General features: G+C 34.9%; 2 protein-coding genes across 2 annotated transcripts in view; both read right to left on the reverse strand.

Moving 5' to 3' along the window:
* The window catches only part of LOC118265771 (protein fem-1 homolog B), an 87,683-nt gene that overhangs the window by 29,692 nt on the left and 42,162 nt on the right, over positions 1 to 15,829 (reverse strand). The gene's annotated exons all lie outside the window — the stretch shown is intronic.
* Positions 1 to 15,829, reverse strand: part of LOC118265789 (uncharacterized) — a 62,640-nt gene that overhangs the window by 27,718 nt on the left and 19,093 nt on the right. Inside the window, exons 2-4 of the mRNA XM_050695193.1 lie at positions 2,714 to 2,844; positions 861 to 991; positions 398 to 599 (exon numbers count right to left, since the gene is read on the reverse strand). Of these exons, the coding sequence (XP_050551150.1) occupies positions 398 to 599; positions 861 to 991; positions 2,714 to 2,733 (353 nt within the window). The 5' untranslated portion in view covers positions 2,734 to 2,844. The remainder of the gene's footprint in view (positions 1 to 397; positions 600 to 860; positions 992 to 2,713; positions 2,845 to 15,829) is intronic.

Below are 15,829 nucleotides of genomic sequence, written 5' to 3' on the forward strand. Positions count from 1 at the left end.
GAAGCAGCCGGCAATCTACTTGATTTATTTCATTAGTCACTGTGCACAGGAGAGAGTGATATCGTTTGCCGTTGGCTGTCCAGTGTACCTGATGCAGGCATATTAAGTAATTTCACTGAAAGTTTTCTTTAATGAATACTTAAGTACAAAATAATTATGTGTTCTGTTAACAATCAATTTCTATCACTTGCTGCTAAGGCATGCACCTTGTGCCTTATACCTAAAGGTGTGTTTAGGCATAAGGAAGGCTTAAGCTAATGAAGAATAGAAACACCAACAATGGGACTTACTAGCTACTTGCTCCTACTAGATGTTACTTGCTTCACGTAAATAATGGACGTGGTACCTTTCAAAATGCCTGAAAAACATTAAAATTTGATAAACAAAATACACGTACCTACAAACTCCTAAACAGGACCTGATGTCTTCCTTGAGACTCCTGCTAAGCGTGCAAATCGGACTGGCATCGGAGTCCGATGTGGTGTGAGATCCATCGTTCTTGTCCGAGTCGGACAACCGGCGAGCCGGCGGTTCGAACTGCTCGTTCTTTGGTAAGTTAGGGGACACCCTGCCGTGACTGCCGCCGCCGCTGCCGTAACCTATCGGAAAGATAGACATAAAATACTAGAAGAATGAAATGACAGAGGTGAACCAGACTATTCATATCATACCTGAATTTAGAAGTGTTACAATGATAACGTCTCCTATTCCCTGTTATCTGGATAATCTTTAATACCATTATGTTTAACAAAATATCAGCATCAATGCTTAATGTTACAAAATTAAGGGATATATTATTAATTTAGCTTACTTTTCGGTTGGAACAATGTGTTTGATAAATAAATAATATATCAACTGACCTGAGGACGTAGAGGGCGCTCGGCGAGGCGTGCGCGGCGGCTCAGGAGCTTCGCCCTCCGGCACTTCATCCAACGAGTCCACTATAATCACTACCTCTTGTTCCTCCTCCTCAGTGTATAGAGGGTTCGATCTGGTGATAGAGAAGTACCTATTATTAAAATGATTTATTTCTTCATATACTTAATTTTTAAACTCTGGAGGAGGTCCAAAGTCACAGTTTCTCTTGAGATCTTCCAAAGAGATTGTGATGATTGTGAAGATTCCTTCACAATAATAACAGTATTTAAGAGTCGAACCCATGAACAAATGGTAGCTGATACTAAACAATAGAATAAGGTACTTTCTAGTACATATTGTCTTCAAATCTTAAAGTCGTCCTTCCTTGATAGATTTTAGACCAATAAAGTACAGATTAGAATGATATCAAAGATAGATTTTGTATACAAACTAATTTTGTATTCATACAGCAACAAAATTGATATAACCATCAACCAATTAGTAACTAAAGCTACTCTGACCAGACTTATCGATAAAACCTACGTTTTAAAACCATTGGAATTACATTAACCGCGCCACGATCCGCGTTCAGTTCCTGATACAGACAGAAAATTACAGAGCACTGCAAAGTTCAATAAAACTGGTCCACTTATAAATATCATTAAGTAGATAGTGAGTGCTCTACAAGTAAATTGCCTATCAAGTGTCGTGTGAGCAGTAAATTGAGTTTTACCAGCGGCTTTAATGCAGTGTGTAGATAATGTGGATTCGAACTTGCATATCAATCAAATTTTCAATCGATTCTGCCTCCCTATTGCCATATACTGGGCAGACTCAATGCTACTACTGAGATTAGTTTAAAAACCGAAAAAAGTCCAGTAATAGTTTCTTTGCCCGACCCGGCAATCGAACCCGAGACCCCTCGTCCGGCAGTCGCACTTGCTACCACTTGACCAACGAGGCAGTCGGTTAAAAGTACTTGTTGAAATCATAAAACATATTTGGTCTCTTCCATTGTGCGATCATATCTCTGTGTGAAATATACTGTACGTATCAAAATCGGTTCAGCAATTTAGGTGTGAAAGTACAACAAACGTACTCTCGCTTAAACGAAAGTTATTTCTATGATTTAATTATAATGTATGGATTAGAAGAGATTAGAAAATGCAGTCTATTTTCTGGAACATAATTCAATATCATAAACTTTTTAGAACTTATCCTAGACCTTAACACAGTAATAACGCCTACAGAGTAAAAATTAAATACAGGCACGTACAAAATCTAGTTACCCTTTAAGAATATACAATTTTATAAGTCAATGAACCTTTGCTGAGTTACAAACTAAAATAAACCTTGCAGCCTTAAAATAAGGTTACAATATCAAAGACAAAGTGACCAGTGATTCAGAGGTTCCTGGATATTTCCTCACACAGTTATTGTTTGGAAATGTTCAGTTATTTGTGCAGCATTGTTTGGTCTGACGAATGCGCTGACTGTATAATTTGGAATTTTGTGGGGTTATTTTTCACCTATTGCTGTCATATTTTTATTTATATGGTCGGCCTTTAATTACGTCTGAAGATATGATTGTGATCAGACGATAAAGTACTAAGAAGTATCTTTTTACTTCCAATCTATTTACTTGTGATTTAAAGACGCTCTGGTTATATCCATACTGAATGCCTTCAAAGGCTTCCTTTAAAATGGAATAGTGCCAACTACGTAGCCTTTGTGTTTGAGATTTTTACTTTAAGTGGAGGATTGCTAGAATCGTCCGATTTTAAATGAGTATCGAGAGTGCTAATTATGCCCTTTTTTTGTTATCTCGATAATTTTCTATAGAAGTGTACAATACCTGAGCAGAGGCGGCGGCATTTGGTCGAGTGCGTGCAGCGGGTGATGCGCAGGCGGCGCGGGTGGCACGGGCGCAGCGCGGCCGCCGCACGCGCACCCTGCCGCCTCCGAGCACTCGCGTCGCCCTCCACCCTGCCAATCAACAAAAATAAACATTAACACACACACAGAAATACAACAGACTGAGGCCTGAAAATATAATACGACATCACGACCTTTAATTTAGAGGGACAAATATTTACATTATTTATTTATTTATTTAAGAGGGAAAACGAAGTGATTCATTAGTATTAGTACATGAAATCGAAGAAAAAACAATGCTTGGACCTACCAGCCAATTACAAAAGTTCACTTAACAAACTAGCTTCAGTCAAAAATGTACAAACATAGAAAAAGCAACATATTATAAAACCAGTGTTTGTTACACTTTACATTTCTCATTATCATACAAGTGTTGGGAACATGTTTCTTTTGTTTTTACTCTGATTAGTCACACGACGCCGATGATAGATAGTGAGGAAGTCAGTTATACTTGTACTTAGGAAGTTAACAGTGTCTACTTAGCATCTATCTACAGGAAATAAACTACAGCCAAGTTTTACCTGTGACTTTTCTCGTTTCCTCTTAAACATACCAAGTTTTTTAACAGTATGCTCATCACTACATAGTATAAAACTAAGTCGCTTTCTCTATCTCTGTATCCCTTTGTATGCTTAAATCTTTAAAACTACGCAACGGTTGTTGATACTTTTTTTAATAGATAGAATAATTCAAGAGAAACGTTTATATGTATAATACATGCATAATATGTCACCATTGCACCGATGCGAAGCTGGGGCGGGTCGCTAGTGTATAGTAAAAATTGAAGCGATAATCAAAATCGAAACTCCTGCTAAAGTATAATGCTACCTACTATTTAGACCTCCTAAGTAATTGAAAGTATCTAACAATCAAAATAAATACAAAATACATTGATTTTATCAACACAAAACGCCCTTCAGAAGTCAAATCAATTGTAAAATTAGAAGTAATAAAATCCATTTCACACGATTCCATAAAGGCCTATCTTCACGATCATTACGATGTGTACAAGGCTAGGCAGCGAGTAACACAGACAATTAGTTTAACTTACATAATGCTAAACAAAGAAACACATTCATTGTTTCATAGAGCACACTCCACGGCGATACAATCTCTGAACATAGATTGTAAAATATATTCCTATTTATAGACTAGACATTGCTATTTTTGTGTTAAACACATAAACACTTTATATATTTTGGTACAAAACAGATTATAAGACATATTACATTCTTGTACGGTTTACTTGAGTGTACCTTTAAAGGGTACCCGATTTCTTTCGACCAACATCGGGGGCTCTTAATTTTTTTCCCATTAATGTAGTCGTCTGTATTTTTTTGTAGGTGTAATCTAGTTCATTCGTTGAATTTTGCGAAGTATCCAATTATTCTCCAAGTTTACTTATCAAAAATTATTTCCTTTAATTTTCTGCATACCACAGAACCTTGTGCAAAACCTCAGTCCTCGAGAGAATAAGTAATTACGCTCAACTATACACATAATCACTTTAATTTGAGCAGAAAGGTCTGTTGACGTGTTATCAACCGTACCATCTGTTTCATCCGGCGATTCACTTCTTTATCTATCCACAAATCACATTATAACTTTGAATTATTCATAAAGAATCTCGGAAGTTTGCCGCGCATTGTTTTTTCACAATACTCCGAATAGTTTTTGTTGAGGAATGAAGCATTTTTTAGTAAGCAGCGATAGAGATATGGTATTACATGTGTATGTGCAATAAGGAAGGCGATTCAGACTTCCATTTTGTGATTGATTTCTTTTATGTGACTCTATCTATGGCACCTGTAACAGTGGTAGAATGTTCGCTGTACGGTTGATGTCGTGAGTAGTGTTTGGAAGAATTTTGTAATATTTCAAAATTTTACAACAATTGGTCTGTTATTTTGACTCCTCCGACATAGACATATTCAAAACATCCTAACTCCTCAAAGATCAAGAGCTATCTTAGAAAACATGCATCAACTATTGTACCATATCTGCAAGCTTCAAAAGACATATTGGAAATTAAGCCAACCGATTTATCTCTCTTAAAATAGGACATTGAAGTAGAAAAGTGTTGAATCACGATATGCAATAATTATACAATAATTATTGTCGCTTCTAACGGATGTTATTTGCGAGATCAACTAGCCACATCGCCCTCGTTCCACTTGTCTCGTGCTGTGGAAATACAGTATTAAGTAACATTTAAAATATACTGTTAAGACTTTACTTATTGTTTGTGTTTGCACTGCACACCGTAAAGCACTGACGTCATAACAAGGGATTGCATTATTGCACTATGCCAATTTCCTACACAACTGTCAGTTTCAGACTTTTTTGTGAAACTGTATGAAGAAGTTGCATTTGTTTTCAAGGGTGGAAAAAGATGAAATACTAGCTTTAAGTCTTTGACTGCCAATAGAAAACTGTTGAAGGCAAATCCTCCGCTAACGTCGGTCACCGGTGACCACCACGAGGTTCAATTTGTTAATAGAGTATTTATTAATGATGAGTTAAAAGAAGCGATGGTGTAGTAAATAAGATATCGGTACTACATACTACACAGTTTGACTAGGAGATGGTGTGTCGCTTCTCTATCTACCTTGTTTGAGGTAAACAAACAATCGAAATCTTATGCAACGTATGTATCTCAAGGAAGATTTCTACTAATAAAAAGGCTTCATTATCTAATGTTTGTCTTCACAATTTAAGAACTGGTGTAATTTTTGACATTAAATGTGAATTTTGAAGTTAGACTTGTATCCACATAGTAGATATAGTATGCCAATAAAGATAACTTTTATTTATAAAGGAGATACAAAATGTAAATTATATAAATATAAATCACTTGGATATATTTAATAAGATATATTTTTATGAAATTATGGGCATGATGCATTTAGCATCTGCGAAGGAATCATACATTCATAACCATCTCATCCAGAACTCACACAAATTAAAAATCATCAAGCAGCCGTGGGGTTCAACCGACTAAATAATTCCTCAACTTAAGGCCATATACCAATTTTGGAACCCAACCAATCAATTCGACTATTATATGAGTAAAACAAAAACCATTAAGAGATTTGTAAATCAATTTCGCAATCCAATCGGTTCTTTTTTGTTTTAGGAGACCTATCAATCATAATACCTTATCGTCGAATAAATACGAGTGCAAACTCTTCTGTTTGCTGGTGCTCGAACGAGTGACATTCAGGTGACTCGGATGATCAAACGAGTGACACAATATAGGTTCAATTATTTGAACAGTAAGTATGAGAAGAAATAACAGCATCAAATGACTAATGACCACAATGACCACAAAGATGAGATGAACCCCGCATATCCATTCCCGTTTAGTATGACATTTCAACTGACATATTTTGACAAAACATATTAAAACATTTTTATTCTGATTTCTTTGTCGATTTTGTTGATCTTATGTTGATTTTGCACGTCACCTTGCGGCAAACATGTTTGCACTTAATTTATTATTACTAGTGGTCGCCTAGTGGCCGAAATTCGACCATATATGATTTAATTTACAATACCACTTAACGTACGTTGAAGGATAATTTTTATTTAACTCAAACTCTTTTATAAAACTCTTTTCATATGAGACGTGAGAATATCATCGTAATGTCTATCGATTTTGACGTTTTGTCAAATACGATCAGATACTATGCATGTGTGTGTAATGTTTTATTTATTGATTTAATGTACTTTATAAGCATTATTTTTGAAAAATATTAGCGCTATGCACTTCGCCTACACATAAACTATAAGTGTACCAAATTTTATGCTCCTACGTCCGCGCAATTTTCGTAAAAAGAATTACAAAGTTTTTGCTTCACGTATTAATATATAGATTATCCTGTATGCAATTTTTATATATGTACACAACTACACACATATGTTTATGCAAATAAAGAATTATTTATCTTTACCAAACCCACCGCTTCTTTAGACCAATTTGACACATACCGCCGTACTCAGTCATTTAATGGTTACTTAACACAATTCTTAGCAATTGTTTTCTATACAAAATCGCTACTAAGAAATAGTTTAAGTAATCATTAACTGTCACTAAGTGCAATAAATAGGGTGTTTACTTTTCAGGGACCTTCGACAGAATTTAACCTCTCGTATATAAGACAACAATTAGAAAACTCATTGTGCCTCGTATGGATCTGCGTTCCGGCATACGAAGGGTTAATGCAGGATCTCCCAAAATGCATGCTGAAATAGGGAATTTCGCAATTTTCATACGTGTGTGAAGTCACGGACATAAGCTAGCTAAATATACTACTTATAGGTAGTCTCATCTGTGATTAGATCACAAACAAATATTGATCGAAATCACCTTAATTATTTAATCAGTTAATGGACTGGAACTAATTTAAACATTAATCGTACTTTGAAGTGTTTTATTTAGTTCAAATTGGTGCTTTATTTACTTATTAATCTAATGTACATAATTACATATCTACCTACCTACTTTTGTATAGATATGTAAAGAAGGAGGTGTGATTGTATCTGAAATAACATAATTCTGGTCGGTCTTTTAAGTTGTGTTTTAGCAAATATACGGACAGGAATATAGTAATTAACTTTGCTTTTACTTGAGTCCAAAAAAAGAAAAAGGTCTATTTAGATTACTTGTAATGCACACTTTAATATTACAATTCAAAGCACCTATTTACCTTTATCTCAGTGAGGTAAACGTCAGTTAAAAAAATCGTGACCTAAGGGTTTTGTTTTAAAAAATATTGATATAAGCTCTGACTGTAGTGCCTAAGTACACAAAATAAAAAAAATCCTTAACATAATTATGATTCAAACAAACATCATATGTTTCCTTAACACCTTGCGTCTTTTAGAAAATAAACTATCCTTAACATATTATTTATGTACTATATGATCCAAACATTCCATGGTTCTTATGTTAACACCCTTTCGTTAACACCTTAAGTCTTTGAGAAAACAAACTGTCTAGAAGACCCTTATATTTTTAAAATAATCTCATTATATGCTTCGTTAATCAAAACAATTACAAAAATGTACAGCTAAACAGCTAACATTTTAAACCAACAAGTTATTTATTAATTTTCAAAATAACTCAAGCAATTTATTAATTAATTTTGAAACTTAATGACTTTATCTGAGTATTCGTCTGAGAGATTGTTTGAAAAAACCATTATCGAAATTAATCATCCGTCCACAGTACGGGTTCAGACAAATGTAACAAGCTTGCTAAATTGTTCACGAAACATTTGTAACAAAAAATCATTAATAACAAAATGGATTACACATCGACATTTTAAAGTATTTTTCGCTTCGTTGAATGCTTTTAGAAATCTGCAGAATGCAGATGGGATTGCCAAGGAGGTGCCAGGGAGAGGTCAGGTTCAATTTGAGATTTTTCACAATTACATTTTTTACGGATTCTGGAATCGTTTTGGGTTTTAAATACCTACACAAATCATATGTGGTGAACTGGAACGTTGCTAAATAAAAACAAGGGTTTTTAGGTTATATTACCTACGTAAATACTGAGGTTTTAACATACCATTAATTAAATACACATCAAGTTAATTTAATAAGTTTTAAATAAACATAATAATAAATAAAAAAAGGTAATTTAAAAAACTAAAAAACCCGACTGCGTTTCTTTATAATATTAAATTGAAAAAACCCTAAAACAAGAAAGTCATCGTAAAATTAAAGCAGTCGGGACCCATTCTAAATATGAAGACTTAGTGAGGACACATACGACTTGCTTTCTAGAATGGGTCCCGACTGCTTTAATTTTACGATGACTTTCTTGTTTTAGGGTTTTTTCAATTTAATATTATAAAGAAACGCAGTCGGGTTTTTTAGTTTTTTAAATTACCTTTTTTTATTTAATTTTTTTTTAGTTTTATTATTTTTGTATTTTGATATATCTAGTGTCACTCTCACAGTCAATACGAATCAAACGACCCCTATCAAGCGGAAATCCATCCAGGCTAGAGAGTGAGAAATATTCAAATTTGGCGCCAAAAATTCGCCATTTTGTTTTTTTTATTATTTTGATATATTCAGTGTCACTCTCACAGGAAATACAAATCTAACGACACCTCTCAAGTCAAAATCCATCAAGTCGTTTAGGCTAGAGAGTGAGAAATATTCGAATTTGGCGCCAAAAATCCGCCATTTTGTTTTTTTATTATTTTGATATACCCAGTGTCACTCTCACAGTAAATACGAATCTAACGACACCTCTCAAGTCAAAATCCATCAAGCCGTTTAGGCTGTAGAGCGTGCCAAACAATTATACATACATACATACATACACTCGAAAAACATAACCCTCCTTCTTGCGCAGTCGGGTAAAAATCTTAACAAAGGTATCATAATTAAGTTATGTACAGCAATCATATTGCACAATACAATTAAATAAAATCGATCATCAATCGAGAGGTGTTATTCGATTATAAATCGATTTATTGATCGAACTTGTGCAATTAGTGCGTGACTGAGATTTTGAAATACAATACGAGTATGTATAAGTAACAGTAGATCTGTATTAGAATTGAATCGACTCTAATTAAAGACAAGTTTATTTCATGTACTGTCAGTCTGTGTGTCCTAGCTTTAGAGTATCTGATTCCATTATCGTTGTGAACACTTTCTTATAAGCATAGCGTATCAAATTAAGGCCTAAATACTGATATAGAAAACTAGCTACTCCTGTGTAGTTTCACCTGCTCTGCTCGGCTGCTATCGGTCATAGCGTGACGTTTTATAACCGATAAATGGACTATCCAACTCATTTTTTTCAAATCGAACTAGTAGTTTCAGAAATTAGTGCGCTCAAACGAACTCTTCTGCTTTATGTATTAGTGTAGATTAAAATATTTGTAATGCAGTGTCTCAAATAGCTTGACAAACATGGCTATTTCTCAACTTATTTAAACGTACGGAACACTAAAAACAAAGCCTTAAATTGTCTCCTTGCGTTCATAAAATAACAAAATAAACCCACTGCCCAGCATTCAAGGGTAATGGTTAAATATTAAATCACTGACATTTCAACGATATAATCGGTTCAATTTGCGCACATCATATTTCAAATTAATGTGTCAAGTAAGGGCATCGCGGCCATCTCACCGACTATTATAATAATAATAAAATAATAAAATTGTTTATTGTCCCAAAATAGTTACATAATTGTAGGATGAGACAACCCCATTAAGTTATTAACAATACTTGTGTTGGGGCTGACTCGCTTCTTCCCCTATTTACGTTTACATTTAGAGACTAATAAACTAAAAGAAATAAAGAAAAACAGTATAAAATTAAAATCAAAAACCAAAACAGTACAAGGTAAGTAATACTAATACTATTAAGAAAAGCTGCTCGGTTGTATATTTGTGTGAGTGAGTGTGTGCGTGTGTGTCTGTAATGTGTGTATGTGTGTGAGTGTGTGTGTGTGTGTGAGAAAGAGTATGTGTGTGTGTGCAAGTTTGTGTATAAGTTATGTATTCCATTTTAGCAAGGTCTGGTCAATATTTGTTCAGTTTCCTCGTATGATAATGTTTTCAACCAATCTGTGATAATCTTCTTACATTTATGTTTGGCCTCTGAATTAAATTTTAATTTAGAGTTTATTTTATTGTAGACATAAGCAGATTGTACATCGAATTGACGCCCCGCAAAAGCCGTACGGACCCGCGAGGAGTGCGCGACTATATTTTTCCGTCTTTTATCCTGATCTGCTGGGTTATATGGGATAGATTTGTGTAGATATAAGGTTATATTTAATAAGTATAGCTGCCTAACTGTAAGTAAACCAGCCAAACTATATAGTTTGTTGGTCGGATATCGGTAGGGTTTAAAATATATGACTTTTAAAAGTGACCGCTGGGCTCTTTCGAGCTCAAGCATTTTAGTTTTGGAGGCTCCTCCCCAAACTGGGATGCAATATATTGTAACAGATTGTGCCAGCGCAGTATAAATTTTCCCAAGCAGGTCTGCAGGCATAACATAGCGAAGGGTTTTAAAGATCCATATAAGTTTCCTAATTCGAGAGATGTTAGCGTCAATCTGTGCATGCCACGATAGACAATCGTCAATAATGATACCTAAGTATCTTGTAGAAGTGACTCGTTGCACTTCTTGACAAATTCTATTTAGACCAGAAGACGTATTCTCGCGGATTACTATGTTAAATCCAGCACCAGGTTTCGATTTTGCACTTGGGGAAAAGCAGATGTAATTTGTTTTTGAAATATTTAATGTTAGAAGATTTTCTTTTAACCAGTTTCCAATGATAGACAGACCAAATTCAGCTTTTTGTTGCACGATATCCCATGACTGCCCAGTAAAGACAACAGCTGTATCGTCAGCGTAGGAGAAAATCTTCCCACCGCTATCACCGAGGTTACACAAGTCGTTTATGTATATCAGGAACAGCGTTGGGCCGAGCACACTCCCTTGCGGGACGCCAAAAACAACGTTCTCTTCTTCACTGTGCAGGTTATCTATCTTAACCTGTTGCTTTCTTCCCCGAAGATAGCTGTCGAAGAGGGAAAGGACCGTACCTCTTAACCCGATGGCTTCAAGCCTCCGCACAAGGATGGGAACAGAAACGGTGTCAAACGCTTTTTTAAGGTCTAAGAATACTGTTATGCATTTGTACCCTTTGTCTACTTCCCTTACGATATCATTTGTCAACGCGATAACAGCATCCTGTGTGGAAAGCCCTTGTCTAAAACCATATTGGGAGCTGGAAAGGATATTATATTTATGTAAGAAGTTTATGAGTCGTTTATTTAGTATTTTTTCTAAAATTTTGGAGATTGATGGCAAGACAGAGATTGGGCGATAGTTGTTGACATCGCTGGTGTCCCCACCCTTGTGCACAGGTGTAATTAATGAACGTTTTAAAGCAGTTGGAAATATTCCAGTTTTGAAACAGAGATTCGTTAGTCTACATATTAGGGGAACAACAAAATCTTTGGACAGTTTAAGGAAGTTATTGGGTATACCGTCCCATCCAGCAGCACTTCCCGAGTCAAGAGCCATCAGTACTCCATGCACCTCCTCTGGGTCGGTCTCTAATAGCACAAAAGAGTTCACTTGGGTGTATGTTTTAGAATGGCTTGGTAAGTGTGTCCCATATCCAGTCCGAGTCATAATTTCTTCTGCTAGTATTTTACCTATTATTAAATTGTTATTATTATTAAATTGTTATTATTAAATTGTAACCTATTATTAAAGACTATTAAACATTAACAACTAAATGATCGTAGATAGTAACATGAATGAACAATATATCTTTTTAAACTGCGGACAAATCTTACACAATACACTGTATTGTTAGGTCAGTTGTATTAAAACTAAGGATTTATTGCAAAGGATTTTTTGTTCTAGATACGTTTCACTTGATCCAGTAAAAATGATTGCTTTTGTTGATAAAAATAAGGTTAAAAATATTTAATCACCTGAAAATGTGTAAGTAGCAGGATTGAGAATTGTATCGAAATTATAATCTACTGTATTTTTTAAACGTTGCCCTACATTAAGATTCTCTCCTGTGTCGTGGGTGCGTTTACAGACATACAAGTTCACAAACACACGACACCCAGACCCGAAACAACAATTTGTGGATCACATACAGAGTTACTCCGTGCGGGAATCGAAAACGTTGCGGGACAGACGGTTGCCCAGCCACCACGCCAACCGTGCAGTCAAACGAATTATCGAATTGAACAATTTTATTAATCTTATTGACATTTAAAAATAATGTGTTGAAGATGAAACAAATAATTGACTGTAAATATAAATACATTTACTCAGAAATCATGCTTTTAACATAAATACATAATACAAATATTGATATTAAAGCTAAAGGTCAACAAAATAATAACGAATTAATTTAGAATAGAAAATTAAAAGCTCTTAGCATTGTTAGTGTCAATGAACATATATCAAGTGAGACCTTAGCTCCAGACAATAAAACAGATGTCTAAATCGTGACACGATATTAAATCGATACGATAATCGATAATACATTACTATTTATATCGATAAAAACTTGAAATATTTGAAAAATTGACATCAAGGCGATGATAACGATATAATGCGGATGCCTTGACCCGGGCTTTGAATGCGAAAAATGTTTTTTGGTATATTAAAATAATTTATTAAAGATTAGCCAAGGTGAGTAATTGTTCATTGTCATTTATTTACGTGCGTAGTGTTATTTATGGAAGAAAGAAGTTTTTTAGTATTAACTAGCTACTTTCGCGCGGTTTCACCCTTTCTACTTGGCTTCTATTTATCGTAGCGTGATGTTTTATAGTCTTCCTCAATAAATGGACTATGCAACACAAAAATTATTATTCAATTCGGACCAGTACCTCCCGAAATAAGCGCGTTCAAACAAACATTCAAACAGACAAACTCATATATCCCTTAATTGTGTTAATGTTAATTCTGCAGAACTCCGTAAAAATACCTATATTTCTCGGTAAATTTAAATAAGTTTTATTTAGACATCCGACGCAGTCTACTGATGCTAAAATGATTAAGCATCTGATAATTGCAAAATCAAGGAATATGCTGTCAATAGTCACTAAGTATTCCTGTGTGAAACTCTTATGTAAACTTTATCGCGAAAAATAATTAAAGTAACGATGCACGGAACAAAATTGCTCAATTAAGTAGGAAAAAGTTCACACACCATTAATTTTCGTATCTGATTGGTGCAAACAAGACATTACCCATAAACGATAGCCAATCAGACGATCGAGGATTAATCACTTACAATGTAACGCGTGATATATTCGCTTTTGTCTTTTAACTGATTTTGATTTAAGTAAAAACGGTACAAGGACTGATCAGTCAGCTGTCAGTAAAGAATTCAAGATGGACGATTACCTACTGAAATAAATTGATACGTACTTATTGATACAGACGTTTACCTACCTATTTATTTATTTAAACAGGTTTAATGGCTTTATATAGGTCACGTTTTCGGGTCCTTGTCCTTAAAGGCAGGACAGGTAAAACTAAATAAAACCTCGTAAATTGAAAGCGAAAGTTATTTATTAGTTTTGGAGTGACAAATATTTGTTTTTAAATAACCAAATTTTTACTGCTTCGTTGGCCGATTAAGTGCGACTACCGGACAAGGGGTCGCGTAGTCGATTCTCGAGCAAAGCATTACGGGTCTTTATTCGGTTTTTCAAAAAAAAATAAGTGGTAGCACGGAGTTTGGAATTGTGCCCAGTGATGGCAATAGGCTCACCCCCTATTACATGGGACTTATAACACAAATGGTGCAAAGTGGGTGTAGTTTGTATAGCGGCATTACGTGCCGTAATGTGCACCTCTGACTACCCCTACGGGGATAAAAAGCGTGACGTTGCTAAATCTTTACAGTGTGATATGCTATTCATTACATATTATGATTAAACTAAAGGTTAATTAAAATAGTTTGGTTTTAATAATTAGAAATAGCATAACCAAACAGCCAATTACAACATAGGTAGTTGGTACATTCTAGGTTTACAAACTCGTTTCTAGTTAATGTTTATCTATTGAATAGGTATAGATGTAGATACTAGGTACCTAGATACTAAGATGAGGTCAAAGGTTTTAGGCAATCTTGTTTTATCTTGTGCTAATACTAAGTTAGATTCGAAATCCTAATTTTTCATTCTTTGTTAAATGCGGTTTACTGTATAGTGTTTGTTTTCTTTAGGTAAAGCAAAGGGTTTCGTGATGATTTTTTTATTGGGTTTTGCCAATGCGGTGATTTAAAAGGAAAACATCGAATGGAAATGCTAAGAATTTTCGATGGAGACTCCAGACTCCTTAGCCTTTTTTGTGGGGGAAAAATCATCTAATGACTTCTCCCGCCTTGGGCGAGGCGAGAGGGAGAGTCAGACTCTTACTGACTAAAAACCACCCCGTTCCTACTCCTGCTTTTCGAGCCAGAGCCCCAGTAACCCGCTAGGTAGTCCACAGCTCCAAAGACTCAGTAGTCTGGAGTCTAAAATACTTAATATTCGATACATGGAAACCAGTTCGTCTGAAATGCATGGTCTCCAACACTTGTGTGACGAGGAGATTTTAAATATTAACTACAACTTCACAGAACTAACGTGCTTAAAAACTCTCTTCAGCTCGCAATTTTTTATCAGAATTATTCGAATATGGTAAAACAACGTACTTTTGTTATAAAATCTGGTATCTTTTGTCCGGTTATGATGTCATACTGATAACTGACCCCGGGGTTATGCAGTTTAGATGCGACAATATCACTTACTGCTTGTACCGTGCAGTAAGCGGGAAGCGCAAAGGTCTGCGGGTCATTGACTCGAAATGGCGACCTCTTGTAGCACAAAAGGTCTGTCAACTTTAAAAAGGTGCAATGCAAAATGTAACTAAGTAGGTACCTAAGTAAATATGTTTGTTGGTATTCTAAAGAATTATCCTGTTTTAGTTTTTGGTTATATTTGTCTTGAGTTAATATCTTATGATTTATTTCGTTGCGGGATCCAAGACAGTTATTGTCCCTGAGACGCACAGGATTTCAGTGTTCCGGTGTTTAAATGGTTGTATCTATTGTATGTCCTGGCCTGTAGGTGTTACAGCGGGAGATTGTGGCGGGCTTGACCCAATATGAAAAAAAGTCATACAGCTGTGTTATGTCAAAATCAATTTAAAGACTGATTAATTTTGACCTAAAGAGTAATAGAAAGAGTCAAAAATTAAAAATCATTCAGCACATACTTGACATAAAGGTCCTTTATAAAGTTATGAATTATTTCGTTAACAAATAAATAAAATCACTAATAGCTAGATGGTATACCAATTAAATAAAAAAAATATGCCGCCAGTCCATCACTTCTACGGTATTACAAAATTCTAAACTGATCGATTAAGAACCCAATTACACTACAAATTAATATGACTACAATACTCTATACTATATTCATATATTCTTTGACCTAAATATTTACTGCTATTGAAGTTT

Source organism: Spodoptera frugiperda, chromosome 7, assembly GCF_023101765.2.
Source record: "Spodoptera frugiperda isolate SF20-4 chromosome 7, AGI-APGP_CSIRO_Sfru_2.0, whole genome shotgun sequence".
In the NCBI taxonomy this organism is placed as follows: domain Eukaryota; kingdom Metazoa; phylum Arthropoda; class Insecta; order Lepidoptera; family Noctuidae; genus Spodoptera; species Spodoptera frugiperda.